The sequence below is a fragment of the Acinonyx jubatus genome, chromosome B3, assembly GCF_027475565.1.
Source record: "Acinonyx jubatus isolate Ajub_Pintada_27869175 chromosome B3, VMU_Ajub_asm_v1.0, whole genome shotgun sequence".
Taxonomy (NCBI): domain Eukaryota; kingdom Metazoa; phylum Chordata; class Mammalia; order Carnivora; family Felidae; genus Acinonyx; species Acinonyx jubatus.
The window spans coordinates 17,865,181-17,882,501 of record NC_069386.1 but is presented as its reverse complement, the minus strand read 5'-3'; the positions used below and the strand labels follow the sequence as shown (position 1 = coordinate 17,882,501).

The 17,321-nt window shown below is 35.0% G+C and overlaps 1 protein-coding gene across 7 annotated transcripts in view; it reads right to left on the bottom strand.

Annotated features, from left to right (window-relative positions):
• The window catches only part of MEF2A (myocyte enhancer factor 2A), a 162,193-nt gene that overhangs the window by 84,212 nt on the left and 60,660 nt on the right, over positions 1–17,321 (bottom strand). For 6 of the 7 annotated variants that reach the window (XM_053223624.1, XM_027067947.2, XM_027067949.2 and 3 more), the window contains one exon: positions 7,319–7,509. The exons of the other annotated variant lie outside the window; for it this stretch is intronic. In XM_053223624.1, the coding sequence (XP_053079599.1) occupies positions 7,319–7,372 (54 nt within the window). In that variant the 5' untranslated portion in view covers positions 7,373–7,509. The remainder of the gene's footprint in view (positions 1–7,318; positions 7,510–17,321) is intronic. 7 annotated transcript variants of the gene reach the window in all.

Genomic DNA, 17,321 nt, shown 5'->3' with positions numbered 1-17,321 from the left:
AGATAATAGTACACTTTGGAGCACCTGGGTGGCTCAGTCGGTTAAGCGTCCAACTTTGGCTCAGGTCACGATCTCACGGTTTGTAAGTTCGAGCCCCACATCAGGCTCTGTGCCGACAGCTCAGAGCCTGGAGCCTGCTTCAGATCCTGTGTCTCCTTCTCTCTCTACCCCTCCTATGCTCACAATCTGTCTCTCTCTCCTCAAAAATAAATAAACATTAAAAAAATTTAAAAAAAAGATAAGAGTACACTTTTCTTGATTAGTACTGAGTAATATACGGAACTGTAGTGATTCACTACTGGATGGATTAGTCTATTAAGCATCTGACTCTTGGTTTTGGCTGAGGTCATGATCCCAGGGTCATAGGATTAAGCCCCACATCAGGCTCCTCACTGAACGTGGTGCCTGCTTAAGATATATACTCTCCCTCCCTCTCCACACCACCCTCTCCCCTGCCTCTTCTAGCCCCTGAGCTCTCTCCAAAAAAACAAAACAAAAAAAAGTATAGCCATACCAAATGAAAGAAAACAAAACAACCAAAATATTGAAAAGGCACATAATTTCCATGCACACACAAACGATAAATAATCAAAACTCATGGCATATTTTGGTTAAGTTACTAAATGTCAAGTCACTTGTTAGGAGAAGAGAAATACATACTCAGTCTGATACTGGCAAAGCTCAAAGCTGAATACCTTGAAATCATCTCTGCAATGTTCTAGGGAAAAGCAATGGGGTCCTAGAATTCATTATACCTACCCAAGTCATATTTCAAGTATAAAGCAACAAACACTCTCAACATAAAAGTACTCAGGAAGTATAGCACCCATAAGCTCTTCTTGGAAGAAAAAACAAAATAGAACTACTTGCTGAAAAAGTCTAGTCATCTAAGTAAAATATAAATTGAAAGACACTGGATTTTTTTCAGTTTTGTTCAATGCTGCATACTCAGCTTCTAAAATGCCACATGGCACTGAGTGGTGCTAAAAAATTCTCTGAATGAATCCATAAACCAGGAAACAGATTAAAACAACAAAAGAATGCAAAAGCCACAGTAAAGGACCAGTGATAATCAATGAATCCTTTCTATTTAGAACTACAATTAAATAACTGTGGAAATTAGGATTACAGAACAGAATACAACTACTAATTTTAACAATATAAAAAACTGCCAATTCAGATTTCTGAGAACACGTTGATACAGGATCTACCTCCGTCGGAATTAACCCAGTGGAACTAAAAGTATTATGAATCGTAAGGAATAGTGGAGAAAAGTGTCAGAAACCCCATATTATGCTGGAATATGTACTTGGTGGCTGGGGGGGGGGGGGGGTAGGGTGCAGGAATGTCATGTGTGGAGGCCAGTACCCTGAATAAGAAACCCCCGGTAGGGTTATAAGAAGACAAATTTTAAAAAGAACAGCTGTGGTTCAGCCTTGTAACTCTCCTCTTCGTTCCTGGGACACTCAATGCCTGCCACTTCATAACAGGGATTGGCAGTAGTGCTGGTGCAAACAAATATCCTCTAGAGTAACATCAGAGCATCACAGAAGCACTGTTTAAGAGGAGAGTCAAAAAAACACAGGCAGGAATGGACTAACTTTTGGCACTGATTTCCCAACCATTCTTAATCAAAACCTGCAGGGTTCGTAGATTTCCATCTAGAGAAAGTAGATCTTCTTCCAATGTTCTGTTCCTTGGGGGACTCAGTGTAAAGCTGTACTCTGAGGAGTTCTTGAAGGATACAAGGAGTGATATGATGGTGACATTTTTGATGCCTGAGGCCCTCTGACAAATTAAAGTCAGTTAACATGGTATAAAATAGTCTACATATACAAACAATACCAAAGAATAAAATCCAAGTACACTGGCAAGTCAAGAAATATGATCAGACTAGATTTAAAAAAATCCAGCCATATGCTACTTATAAAATATATAGATAAAGCATAAGGACACAGTAAGGCTGAAAGCAGATGCAGAGAACTAGACCATATCAAGAAAATATTAACTAAAAGAAAGGTGTAGCTATATTAACGTAAAACAACGTAGATTTAAGATGAGCATGCCTCACTGAGAATAGACAATACATTGAGAATATATTGAAACATTGACCATAGAGAATATATTGAGAATATATTGAAAAATTGACCAAGAAGGTAGAACAATTCTAAATATGTATGAGCCTAATGAAATGTCTCAAAATATATAAAACAGTACATATTAAACTAATAAAATACAGAAAGAAATTGACAAATCTGCTTTTAGGTAAGATGGAGCAACTGGTAGAAGACCAAAGAACTCACTGAGATCCACCAGATAAACAAAATAAAATACAAAAGAGATCTGTTTAAAGACCCTGGAAAGCTGCTGAAGGAAGAAGGATTTACGATGCCAAGATTCTAGAGGGGTGAGAACCTGCCTGATGTAAAACGGTGTTCTGTGGCAGCTTTTCCCCTACCGGCCTTTACAGATGCTGGGTACAGCGCAACTAAGCTTCCAGCCTTTGTTTGCACAGTGGATACAGAGCTCTGATACAGAGCTTTTGTCCTAGGTTTTGAAAACACAAAACTGAAGACTCCAGGGGTCAATAAACTAGTGAGAAGGGAGGAGTAGAAGCTGAGGTGGTCACTCTGAGGCTGCATGGGGTAGGAGGTTAAAAAGAAAAGCAGAAAGCCTCAAAAAAGTAGAGAGGAGTTTTCTGTAATCTTCCAATGCTGAGAAAACAAGAAATTTAAGAAATGCTCCAAGGACTGGGCCCCAAGAACACACTGGTATCAATGTTGAAAGCTTTGAAAGACTACTCCCAAAAGTAGCCTCCTTTAAGGGCAACCAAAAGCTTCATCAAAACTGCAGCCTAGCTTCCACTCAGGTCAATCTCTAGTTGGTCTAAGATACTCAGTACCTAATTTCAATGGTAAGAGGGAAGGTTAAATCATTTCTGCAGGAAAGTACCATAATAATGAATATCTATATCTTTCATATACAGTGTCTAATAGCTCATAAAAAACCATTAAGACATGTCAGAAAAAATGACCATATATTTGAAAACAAACAGAAAAGGGGATCACATATGATGCTACAGGTAATCCAGATATAGGAATTAGCAGACAAAAAAACTCTATGATTAGTATTTTCCAAAAAATAGTGGAAACTGGATAAAATACATGAAAAGATGGGCCATTTCACCAGAGACCTGAAATCTGTAAAAAGAAAAACAAAAAGAAATTCTATAATTGAAAACATAATACTAGAAATTGTTACTAGGTGTTTTAATAGCTAATTTTTAAAAAAACTAAGTAAAAGATTACTAGAGCACAGAAAACAGATTACTACAAAACAGGCCATTCGCTACAAGACACTCAGGGGGAAGGACAGAGAAAAAGAGTAAGAATTCTAGGAGAAAAAAAGCATAAGAAATATATGAGACATAGTCAAAAGGACTAAGTTACATGTAACTGGAATCCCAGAGGAGGAAAGAATCCAGCACAAAAAATATTTGAAGACAGCACAATAAAAAATTTACTACCCATGAAAAAGTAAAAATCTTAAAAGTAACCAGAGGGGGGGAAAATGCATTATCTTGAAAAAAGTGGGGGGGGGGGGGTTGGTTACTGAAAGCTGGTCTCTCCAAAGAAATTGATGTAAGTGATAGAAGTTAAAAGACAATTGCTTTAAAGTATCAAGAGACTATTAACTGTCCACCTAGAAATCTATAACCAATGAAAACAGCTTTTCAGAACGAAGATGATATAACTCCATAAAAAGCAAATTGGGCAAAGATTTGAATAGATATTTCTCCAAAGAAACAGCCCCACATGTGTATGATTACTTGATTCATGACAAAGGCAAGCAGTGAAGAAAAGATGGTTTTTGCAATAAACTGTACTGGGTCAGCTGAATATCCATCAGGAAAACAAATCTTGACCCCCAAACTTCAAATCACACACAAAAATAAATTCCAAATGGGTAACAGATCCAAAACATGAAAGGTAAAAAACAGAAAAAAGCATAGGAAGAAAATCATCATGGCCTTGTGATAAGTAAATATTTCTTCAACATAACACAAACAGCATTAACCATAAAGGAAAAAAAGGAAGGCAAACTGGACAACATTAAAAGAAAAATGAAAAAGTGAAAAGGCAAGCCACGGTATGAGAGAAGTTACTTGTAATGTACATAATGAACAAAACGTTCACATCATATTATACACAGAATGTATACTAATTAATAAGAAAAATATAGTCAGGTAGCCCACTAGGGGGAAAAAATGAAGTAAACAGTAAACATCTTTTCATAAAAAATATGAAAAAGTGATCAACTTCATCAAAAATCACAGAAACTTAAAATTAAAATGTTACTTTTGCTCACCTACCATAATAGCTAAAAGGAAAGGGATAAAAACTAGTATTGGTGAAGATTTAGAGCAGCTGAAACTTTCACACACCGTTAGTGTAAATTATAAATCAGCACAATCACTTTAGAAAACTCTTGCTATTAGAGCTGATCACAGGTATACTCTGACTTCACCTGTACATCTCGGAATATACCCAAATGTTCATGTGTACCAAAGACACACATAAGACTAATCAAAAGAGCACTCTTCATAATAGTCTCAAAATAGAAAACAACCCCAAAGTCCATTTACAATAGAAAAAATAAGAATATAGGTTGTGGTCTATCCACACAATGGAATATTATTTGTTAATGAAAATGTACCAAATATATCTACATGACATGCAACAGTAACATTAATTTCACAAACATGATGTTGCACAAAGGAACACATGCTGCTCACATAAACTCAACAAGCATAATAAATCTATGTGTCAGAAGTTAGGTTAGTGGGGCAGAGAGGTAATGACTTGGGGAGACATGACAAAGAGAATTTCTGTGGTGGTGGTGCACTGGGATATGCTGGCTACATGGCCATGTACTTTTTGCAATAATTCACTCAGCCACACTTAGGACTTGTGTTCTTTTCTTTATACTTTAATACAAAGTTTACTTGTTAAATAGAAGTGTATTACACCAAGAAGGACAAACACAAGGTTTCACCAGAAACTCCCAAATGGAAGTGAAGTGAATGAAAGCTTCCAAGTGGAAGTGAAGTGAAGCAGCTCTTTAAGTGCATGATAGTGTCGCCACCGAGATTTTTCATTCACTGTTCTAAAGACTTGAAGTGTGATTTTATCTTACTAGCTCAAAAAATCCAATCATTAAAACCTGTATATGCTGTACCTCCTTCTGTACTGCTCCCTGAACTACCCCAACCAGAGGCTGGTGCTTCCTTCCATAAACTCTCCCATCACCTAAGCTTACCTTCTGTTTGCCATATAGTTAAATCTTCTGTGTTGCCTATATATTTTTAATGAGTTCCCAGTGCTTAACACAGTCTCTCCCAAAATCCGTAGGTATTCAAATGTGGATGAATAAATGACATAAATTCTCTTCTGCACAGAAACGTTTTCCCCATTTTAATGCGAGAATAATGGAACTTTTAACTCAGAATCCACAAATTCAAAATGATAAATTATGTCTATGCCTAATCAAATCTGAAAAATCAATTGCCCAACTACCTATTCTGTTTCTTTTCTGCATTCTTGGCCAAAATCATCTAAGAAAACATTCAGACACCCTTGCCCCATTTGGCAGCTTGGCAAGAAGATGACCTAGCAGGTAAATTCAACATATTAATAGGCTAACTGTAGTTGCTGAGTTATAGTGGCAGCCTCCATCTTTTAAACAAGATCATTTCCTTAATTAACAAATTCTTTACACTGTTACTTACATAATCCTAGCTCCCCTTTTCCTATTCGTCATATTCCTCTAAACATGTGGGGTCTTTTCCACTGGTAGATCCAGTGTACCTATGCTGAATTTAAACACGACTCTCTAAGGGATAAAGAGAGTCTAAGGAATGTTATGTGCTTTGCCAGTTTCTGCTTTTATGTTATTCCCTAATAAACATATTTTACATTTATATTGTGTGTGTTTCACACACAATATAAGGTGTAGAGATGTGCCTCATCTACAGGTCACAATCTTCAAGTTTATGAAGGGACATTTACTTGCAACCTTGCTTAGAACCATCCCTTTGGAATGACGGAATGGTTATTTTATCAGTCTTCCCTATTTTATCAACCTTCATAAAGAATCATACTGTGTGAGCCTTACCCTTTAGCTAAAGAATCTTCATTAGATGAAACAACAGTTCTCTTTAATTTGGTCTATAGGCAACTCTAATCACTTCCACTAACTTCTCTACTAGCAGCTCAGCTGAGTTTTGTCTACAATTATAACTGTATTACCAAGTGAATTACTACTCAGACTTTGCAGAACATGTCTTTAATACTGTTCTGTTCTTGGTAAGCTTCCAGAAACCAGCTTTTCTAGACATTTCCCCGGACAGGCAACCTTTCCAGAGACAGCATCTCTCCCTCCTACATATGCTCTGAATACTAGTTCATTTACAATATTCTATGAAACCATTTTCCTTCTTTTTTCTAAACCAAGGGCTTGGCAACTTTTTCTTAAAGGCCAGAGACTAAAGACTGTAGGCCTATGGGCCATGCAGTCTCCAGGGCTCCTACTCAATTATGTCGTTGTAATGTGAAAGCAGCCATAGACAATAGGTAAACAAATGCACATGGCAGTGTTCTAATGATTTATTTATCAAAACAGCCAACCAGACCATGGTCCATAGTTTGCAAATCCCTGCTCTAAACTCTTACAACTTCTGGTCTTCACTTCATATATCAGTATTATTATAATTATCCTGAATACTTGTAAGAGTTTATTGACATTGGTGCTAAAAATTAGGTTTGGTATGTTTTATCAATTAAAACTGAGATAAATACATAAAAGCTTTAGAAATGTTTGTGATGAGTTAGAAAAAGAATTTTATTTCTTGGTTAACCAGAAAATTTAACTGACCAAAACACATGCACTGATAACTACAGTTAACTTAGGTATTACCTAATTATGAAAATAGAGGTGATAATTTATAATAATGACCAATACATAAACAAATATATTATGATAAATCTACATAATTGACAGTAACAGTGGGACTACAGTGATCTTGCTTTTCTTCTTTTTCCCGTTTTCTATAATTAACATCTATGATTTCTATAATAAGGAAAAAAAGTTTAAGACACATGACAAGCTAAAATGTTTATTAAAATTTTTTATTTAGTTTGGAAATAAAAATATTTAGACTTGAAATTAAGTTTAAGAAAAATTCAAACCAATCTACCCTATGATCCTTTTTAAAAAATATTCACATCAATTAAATAAATAAGTTAAAATTTTCATTTACCTGCCGGTTCCTTTCATCCATTATGCGTGTGATTTGTATTTTCTTCCGCCCCATTTTCAGTCACCTTTCCTTCCTTATATTCCAAATATTTAATTCAAAATTAATTTTCTTCAATACCCTAATGCATCGTACACAGCTTCTATTATTTCAGCTTCTAGTCCAAGGGCTACAGCTGAAATTTTCTATAAGATCTAAAAGAAAACACAAATTAGAAGATTTAAGTTCTATAAGTTTGCAAATCATGAAAATGTTATACAAATTTCAAACCTGCTTCTATGCTGCACATGGGCAGCATTATTAGTTGAAATTCCTGGTTATATAAAATTGGTAATTAAGTTGAAGCTTTGTTAACTTTACCCCTAAAATATCTCTTGAATCTTTTAGTGCCTCTAGCTCTGGCTGAAAAGAGTACAATTATAACCTTCGAGTTTTTCTCAATGCATATAATAATAGCAACAACAAGAGCCAATGCTTACTGGGATTTTTCTATGTGCCAGGCACTTTTCTAAGTACCTGCCATGTCTTAACTCATTCAATCCAAACTGAAATCTTCTTAGTTACAATTACCATCTCCATTGTATAAATAAGGATATTGAGGCACAGAGATGCTCAGTAATGTTTCTAAAGTCACACACAGTAAAGGGCAGAGCTTGGAATATGAACTCAGGGACTCTGGCTCAAAACTTCTCTTTAACATTATAGAAAATCCCTGAAAGTTTCTGATGGCCTCCATGTCAAAGGATGATCTGGGTAGCCCCAATCTACCTTGACACACTATTCTTGCAAACTGTCCTAGCCACCACCAAAATTACTATCTGTCAACCCACAAAGGCACTATACGATTTCATAATAATATCCACTTAAATGAAATACTGTTCCTTTAGCCATTTAATAAAATCCTTCTAATCAGTCAAGATTCATTTCCCCCTGATAGAGTAAACGATAGCACCTTACTTTGTGGGTATGTGTATGACAAATTCCAAGTCCATTTTCCTCTGAGACTATGAATCCTTCAAGAACAGGATTTTTTTATTCCATTTATCTCTGTAACTGAACGACTGGCAATGATATAATCTGTCATGTTCTGAATAATAGTTTTGTCAAAAACCTAATGTTTCCAAAACTTACATAATAAAATATTTACAAGGGCATGGAAGACAAATGCTAAAACATTCACAATAATAAATGCTCAGTGGAATTCTATTAAAGTATTTTTAATACTGTGCATGTATATCCATAAAACTTCAATAGTACTGCCCAGCAAATCCATGTTTGATTAAACCTGGCTTTTGCTCAAAAGCATGAGTTTTTCAATTCTTATCAGTACCATTATTACCACAAGCATGGCATTTCTTACATATCTTCCCTCATACTCATTTCTCCATTCACGTAAACATTGATTGAACATCTATTAACAAGTGATAACCTATTAATTGATCATGTACTTGCAAAAAAATGTACTTCCTGACACTGTACTAGGTACATAGGGTAAAATGGTCCAAAAAGGTGGGGGGGGGGGGCATGATTTCTGATCTCACAGATTTCACAGTTTAGTAGGGGAAAACAGACATTAACAAAGCTATATATAAATGAATCTGTACAAATCAAAATGAGGAAGTTCATTTATCTGACCTAAATTCACAAGTTAGGGAAGGCTTCCTTGAGAATGTGCCTCATACCCAAACCTGAGTATGAGAGTGTACACACTAGTCAGAGAGAATAGCATGTGCAAAAGCCCCATGACAAGAGGAAGCAGGAAACAGAGAAACTGAAGGATGGCAAGTCACTGGTGGGAACCAATCAAACAAGCAGCTGTGTTGTAGAATGTTTTTGTTTTCTCAGGAGACTGTAATATAAACCAATAAAAGTCAGCTTATTCAAATCATGTTCCCTAACAGATCAAGCTGCATCCAATTACCATTACAAAAACTTGCAGTGTAGTAGGCAACATAAATACTCCTACATTTCAACACTAATGCCTATAAGGTATATGCAGCACTGCATTATCTGAGCATTTAGCTTGACAATGGTTGAGTAGGTTACTTCAAACCAACTTATTCTAAGAATGAGAAAAAAAGAAGAAAATTAATCTGTTTAAAATCACTGGAGAACTTTTAAGGCAGAACTGAAGGGTTGAGATCTGGAAGAAATAGGTTAAGACCAGACTTCAGACTATATATCCCTCTAGTCATTTGCAGATTCTTAGAACATTGACTGAGAGGCTGAGAAGCTAAACAGAGGTTTCAAGAGATCTATGGGTGGGATACAAAAACAGATTTAGGGCCTACCAAGGAATAGCCCCAGTAAACACACCAGGATTCTGGAGGGATCCAAAGGACTATGCCCTCACTATAAAGGTAAACTAGAAATAGACCAGGCCATACAAGGGCAGTATAGCTTCAGATCATCTCATTCACTGATTAGATTAAGGTGATCTGGGCTATGTAGTGTGATTAGCTTAGCCTCATGCCAGTTAAATCTTCTGAAAAGATGTTAGCAAAAGTAAATCTTACCAGGAAAAAAGATAGTATCATCTAGAAATTCAAATGATTTTATGATTTCTATATGTCTAAAAGTAAAAAAATAACCAGTTAAGACCTGACTGAAAACTAAGATTTTAAAATGGCAATACAATTAGACCCACAGTAGATCCAGATAATGGTGTTATGAGAAAAGAACTTTAAAATAAGTAAATGTGTTCAAAGAATTAAAAAAAAAGAATATTACCATACAGTGCTAAAAGCATAGAAAACATAGAACTGAAAAGGACAATACTGAAGACAGAAAATAAAAAAATTGATGAGTTTAACAACAGGTAGAATACAGCTGAAGAAAGAATCAATAATCCAGAAGATAGGAAAGAAGAAAACACCTACACTGAAGCCCAAAACGGCATGAAAATGGGAAATACAGAAGTGTGAAAAAACAGTAAAACATGGATCCAAAATACATGTAATTAGTGTCCCAGAAGGGGAAAAAATATTTAAAGACATATAGTTAAAAACTTACCAATAACATCCAAGATCTACAAACACTCAAGCGAAACAAATACAAAGAAAACCACAACTGAGGCATATCAGAGAAAAAAAGATGGGTGGAGGGAAAGAGAGACACACACAAAGAAAGATCAGCCACAGAGAGACCTTAAAAGTAGCCAAAAAAATAAAATAAAATAAAGATTAACTTTAAAAGCAATAGTAAGATTTACAGTTGACTTTTTCATGTAAGTAATGGAAGCCAAATACAGTGGAATGATATTCTCAAAGTGCCAGGAATGGGAGAAATCCCAAAGTAGAATTCTAGATCTAGCAAAAAATACTCTTCAGGGAAAAAAAAAAAAAAGGCAAAATACAGACATTATCAGTCAAACAGAAACAACAAATTTAACATCAGAAAACACTGAAGGGACTTCTTCAAGTACAAGGAAAAAAAGATCCCAGATACAGCTTGGATACTGCACCAAAAATTAAGTAAGTAAATACATACATACATACATACATACATACATACATACATACATACATACAATGAACAGGGTGAATATGTAACTCTAAATGAATAATAACTAAATAAAATAATACTTTGTCGAATTTTAAATATTACAATACACAAGAACAATAGCACATAATTGGGAAGGACAGTAAGCAAAGTTAAAAGTGTTCCAGAATCCTTTCATTTACTGGGAAACAGAAAACATACTTATTTACTTTTCAGACTTCAATAAATCAAAGATGCATGTGGTAATCTCTGGGGTAACCACTGCAAGAATAGTAAAATTTCACTCAAGCTAACAAGCTAATAGAGGGGGGAAATGAATTAATAATCCAAATTGTATGTAAAAAAACAAAACCCAATTATATGATGATTATAGATGATTACCTCTTAAATAAATGAGGATATAGAAAGAATGAAAGTCAAAGCATGGAGAACAATATACTGTGTAGAACACAAATCAAAACAAAGTTTTGTGGCTATACTTTATCACAGTAGATTTTAATGCATAAAATAAATACATGGATAGAGATACAGTAGGACTTCATTACAATAAATGTTCAATTCACCAGAAAGCAATTTTAAACTTGAATGTACCTAATAACACTTAAAGTCAGGAATCTGTTCCTGAAAATCAGATATTCTACACAAAACCCTAACCAGGAGCTTATTTTCCAATATCTTAAATAGGAAAAATTATGTTACATATAAATTCATAATCCCCAAGCATTTCTCTTTTAAAACTTACTGAAATAGAGAAAATGTCCATTTACTACAGTAATTATCATAGTTAGGGTGTAAAATACATGACTTCATATGCGATAGATAGCTTTCTCACTGGCTTTGTTTCCTTTGCCACAATTTAACACTGTCTCAACATTTTTGCGCTTTCTACAGATTTAAGCAAAATTAAGGGCCAAATATGAATAGCAATTAGAAACTTATTAAAGACAAACACATATGGCAGATAACAGTTCAAAGGCTTCTAATATTGTAACCTCTTTCTTACTGCCAGGAGCAACAGAGATGCACATTCCCTCTGTTGACAGCACATGCTTCAAAAATGGCTACATATGATTCTAATGTTCTACAAACTGCATTTGAAATTTCATTTTTGACTTTTCCCATATGTAAGTTTGTTAAAACACTGAATTATGCAGCTGTGAAAACATACTTTTGCTAAATAAACTTCAGCCAATATCAAGGAAACTAAGTGAAGTCCACAATTCTAGCAAGTTGATTTTAACACAGCTTTCTCAGTAACTGATGGAACAAGCACACCAAAACAAGGAACAGACCAGATGAAATAGAAACAGAAAAATATTTGAACTTTACAATTAACGACCTGACATATAGAACACTATCCCTAAAAAGAGCAGAAAATATATTCCTTTTAAGTGCAAAACAGATTTACCAAAAGTGAACCAAATCTGGATCATACACTGTTAACAAGTTTCAAAGGACAGACATGTTTTTTTGACCTCCAATGAACTAAGCTATGAATTGATAAAAATGTAATTTGAAAACACTTATATTGTGAAATGAAGCAGTGAACTTCCAAATAACCCCATGGGTCAAAGAAGAAATGAGTCAAAATTAGAAAATACTTTGAATGGAATGCTATTAAAATTACATCTTATCAGGGGCACCTGGGTGGCTCAGTTTGTTAAGCAGCCGACTTTGGCTCAAGTCATGATCTCGAAGTTCATGGGTTTGAGCCCTGCTCCGGGCTCTGTGCTGACAGCTCAGAGCCAGGAGCCTACTTCGGATTCTGTGTCTCCTCTCTCTCTGCGCCTCTCCCACTCATGCTCTTTCTCTCAAAAATAAATAAACATTAAAAACAAAAAATTATTCTCTTAAAAAAATTACATCATATCAAAATTTAGGGGATGCATCTACAACCATGCATAAGAGGGAAATTTGTACCTTTAGAATACATATATGGAAGAAAAGCCAAAAACCAGTGTTTTAATCAACAATCCAAAAGAGTTATGAAAAATGTACCAGGGGTGCCTGGGTGACTCAGTCAGTTAAGCGTCCAACTTCAGCTCAGGTCATGATCTCACGATCTTGTGGGTTTGAGCCCCGCATCAGGCTCTGTGCTGACAGCTCAGAGCCTGGAGCCTGCTTTGGATTCTTGGTCTCCCTCTCTCTCTGCCTCTCTCCCACTCATGCTGTCTTTCTCTCAAAAATAAATAAACATTAAAAACAAAAAACTATTCTCTTAAAAAAATGACATCATATCAAAATTTAGGGAAATGCAGCTACAACCATACATAAGAGGGAAATTTGTACCTTTAGAATACACATATGGAGGAAAAGCCAAAAACTAGTGTTTTAATCAACCATCCAAAAGAGTTACTAAAAGAACAAATTAAACTCCAAAACAGTACAAATGAAGAAATAAAATAGCATAAAGTAATGAAACAGAAAACATACAACAGAGATCAACAAAACCAAAAGTTAGTTCTTTGGAGGGATCAATAAAACTGGTAAGTCCCTGGAAAAAGTAATAAAGGGAAAAAAAAGAAACTGAATACATATCTGGGCCCAAAAGTCTTAGATTAAAAAATACGAACTTGTTTTTCCTAACATGTCCTATACTTATCACATGAAGATTAATGCAAATAACCAACAAAATCTGAGAGTAAATTATGCCAAACTAAACTGGCATATATAACTCTGTAACTACTACCTCTCATACTCCCAGCTCAAACACTCCTAATAACCTAATTATAACAATCTTTTGATCCCATTAGGTCCTACAATTTATTACGCCTCCCACCTTTTCAGTGTCCCTCGCCCAGTTTATGTCCCTCCTTATCCAGTTAAATTTTCATATACCCTTATTCCCACTCCCTTGGCTCCTGCTCTCCCTCCTCCCTCCACTCATTTCCTGGAAAAACTCACTCTTGACTACATGCTCCCATGTAAGCTGAATATGGCTGAGAATAAACCACCATGCTAACCAGGATAATTAATCTGACTTTAAGTTTAGCAATTTTCCATTTCCCAATTTTCTGGTTATTTTATGCCACATTCTCTCTCCTCACAACTCCAACACTCATCACCCATCCTCACTTTCAGCTGATGACTTTGCTACCTATTCTACTGATGGAAAAAATAGTAACCAGAAGAGAAGCTCCTCAAATTCCTGCCATCATAACTATCAACCTATCGGCATCTATCCCATTATACATTGCCTTCCTTCCTATTTAGGTCATGGCTGCAGCAATTCCTCTTTTCTTTCCTTCAAAGTTAAAATTCTCATCTATACTGAAGCACTCTCACTGGCAAAAAAATTAAGTAAAACAAAAGATGCTATTACTTCAGTTACCTAAAACAAACCACAGAAAACAAAAAGTGTCTTGATTCCTGAAATTTAAAATACACTAACAGACAAATTCATCTTTGCAGATTCTGAGAAGGTTCGATTTCATAAAGATGTCAATTCTCCCCAAATTAATCTAGAGATTCAATGTAATCCTACTCAAAATGCCAGCAGGTTTTCTTTTATTATATGCAGAAACTAACATGATTATTCTAAAATTCACTTGCAAATACAAAAGTACAAAGAATAGTCAAAACTACCTTGAAGAATAAAGCTAAAAGACTTACACAGGGGCACCTAGGTGGCTCAACTGGTTAGCGTCTGACTCTTGATTTAGGTTCAGGTCATGATCTCACAGTTCATGAGATCAAGCCCCACACATCAGGCTCTGAGCTAACAGCAAAGAGCCTGCTTGGGATTCTCGCTCTTCCACTCTCTCTCAAAATAAACAAACATTAAAAAAAAACCAACAGAAAGGCGAATAGTCATCTGTAACTGGTAAGGAGATTGAATTAGTATTAAAAAAACAAAACAAAACAAAACTCTTGCCAAAGAAAAGTACTCGACTTAATGGTTTCACTGGGAGTTCTACCAAACATTTTAAAGAACTACCACCAACCTTTCTCAAACACTTCCCCAAAACTGAAGGGAACAGAACACATCCTAACTTATTCTGAGGTAAGTACTGCCCTGTATCGAAACCACACAATGACACTAAAAGAAAACAATAGATTAATAGTCCTTTTGAACACTGATGCAAAAAATACTGAAGAAAATACTAGCAAACCAAACTCAGTAGCATGTTAAAAGGATTATACACCATGACAAAGTGGGATTTATTCCTGGAATGCAAGGATGATTCAACATACTAAAATCAATGTGATAAACCACATTAAGAAAATGAAGAAAAACCCACATGACCATCTAAATTGATATAAAAGCAGCATTTGCCAAAATACATTACTCCTCTGTGATAAAAACAATCAACTAGGAATTGAAGGAAACTATCTCAACATAATAAAAATCATATAGGAAAATACCACAGCTTACAGAATGTTCAAATGGTGAAAGATTGAAAGCTTTTCCTCTAAGATCAAGAATGAGAAGGATGACTGATTTCACAACTCAGATTCAACAATGTAATGGAAGTTTTAGCCAAAGCAATTAAACAAGAAAAATAAATAAGTATCTTTGTTTGCAAATGATAGGATTTTATATGTAGAATCCCCTTAAAATTCCACAACACTGTTGAACTAATATACAAATCCATCAAAGGATACAAATAAACACAGAAAAATAAGTTGCATTTCTATATTAACAATGAACAGTCTGAAAAAAGAAAATAATTCCATATATAATGGCAACAAAATTTTTTTTTAACTCAGGTATTAACTTAGTCAACATGAAAGACTTGTATACTCAAAATGAAAAAACACTGATAAAAGAAATTACAGAAATAAATAAAAAAGACACCCTATGTTCATAGATTGGACAACTTAATGTTGTTAACATATCAATATTACCCAAAGTAAGCTACAAATTCAATGCAAAACCCCAATGATGTTTTTTACAAAAGTATGAAAAGGCACCCTAAAATTCATATGGAATTTCAAGGGTCTCCTAATATCCAAACTAATCTTGAAAAAGAAGAACAAGTTGGAGGACTCACACTCTCTAATGTCAAAATTTTCTGTAAAACTAAAGTAATCAATACAGTATGGCACTGGCATAAAGACATATAGATCAATAGAACAGAATAAAGAGCCCAGACAAATCCATGAATACATGATCAAATGTCAAAAAGTGTCAAAGGTCACAACAGAGTAAAACAGCAACCCACAAAATGGAAGGAAAAAATTATATATTATCTGAGATTAATATCCAGAATATATAAAGAACTGCTAAAACTCAACAACAAAAACAGGCAAAGGACTTAAATAGACATTTCTCCAAAGAAGATACACAAATACCTAATAAGCACATGAAATGACGTTCATCATTAATCATTAGGCAAATGCAAATCAAACCACAATGGCATAGCACTTCACCCTATTTGTATAACTATTATCAAAACAAAAACCAATATGAATGTGGATAAACTTTGTGCACTGTTTCTGACAGTGTAAAATGGTACAACTGCTGTGGAAAAGTATGGTGGTTACTCAAAAAATTAAATAGAGAAATCATCATTTGACTCAACAATTCCACTTTTAAGTCTACACACAAAAGAATTGCAAGCAGGAACTTGAACAAAACATTTGTGCATCTATGTTCCTAGGAGCACTACTCTCACTTAAAAGGTAGAAACAACTCCAATATCATTGCAGATGAACAGAGAAACAAATGTGATGTCTACATACAATGGAGTATTTTTCAGCTTTAAAAAAGGAAATCCTATCACTTGCTACATGAATAAACTTTGAAAATATTATGGTAAGAGAAATATGCTGGCCACAAAAGACAAATACAAGATAATTCCATTTATGAGGTACACCAAGTACTCAAAATTCAGAGAAAGAGAAATGGTAAGTTACCAGGGATGAAAGGGAGGGACAAATGGAGAATTATGCTTAATGGGTATAGAGTTTCAATATGGAATGATTAAAAAGTTCTGAAGACAGATGTGGTGGTGATCACTGCACCGCAATGTGAGCATACTTAATACCACTGTACTGTACACTTATTTTTCTTTTTAATTTTTTATTTGAGAGAGAGAGCATGAACAGGGGGGGAGGGGCAGAGGCAGAAGGAGAGAGAGAACCCTTAAGCAGGCTCCACACTCAGTACAGAGCCCAAAGCAGGGCTCAATCCCACTACCCTGGAGTCATGACCTGAGCCAAAATCAAGAGTTAAACACTCAACAACTGAGCCACCCAGGGACCCCTACCTTCCCCCCCCACACACCCACCCCCTCTTCCCACTGTACTGCACATTTAAAAATAGCTGAAATGATACTATGTTATGTACATTTTGCCTCAATTTCAACAAACACTAAAAAAAAAAAAATGTACATACATTTAAAACAACTCCAGGATTATGATTTTATTAATTGAAGCCAACTACATTAGGTCAACTGAGCACTAATTTTTCTATGTGATAAAGCTAAAGGAGTTTTAGTAGAAATGAAAACATATAACACATACCTTTGGAACTAAAACTTATCTTTAGCAAACACGGATG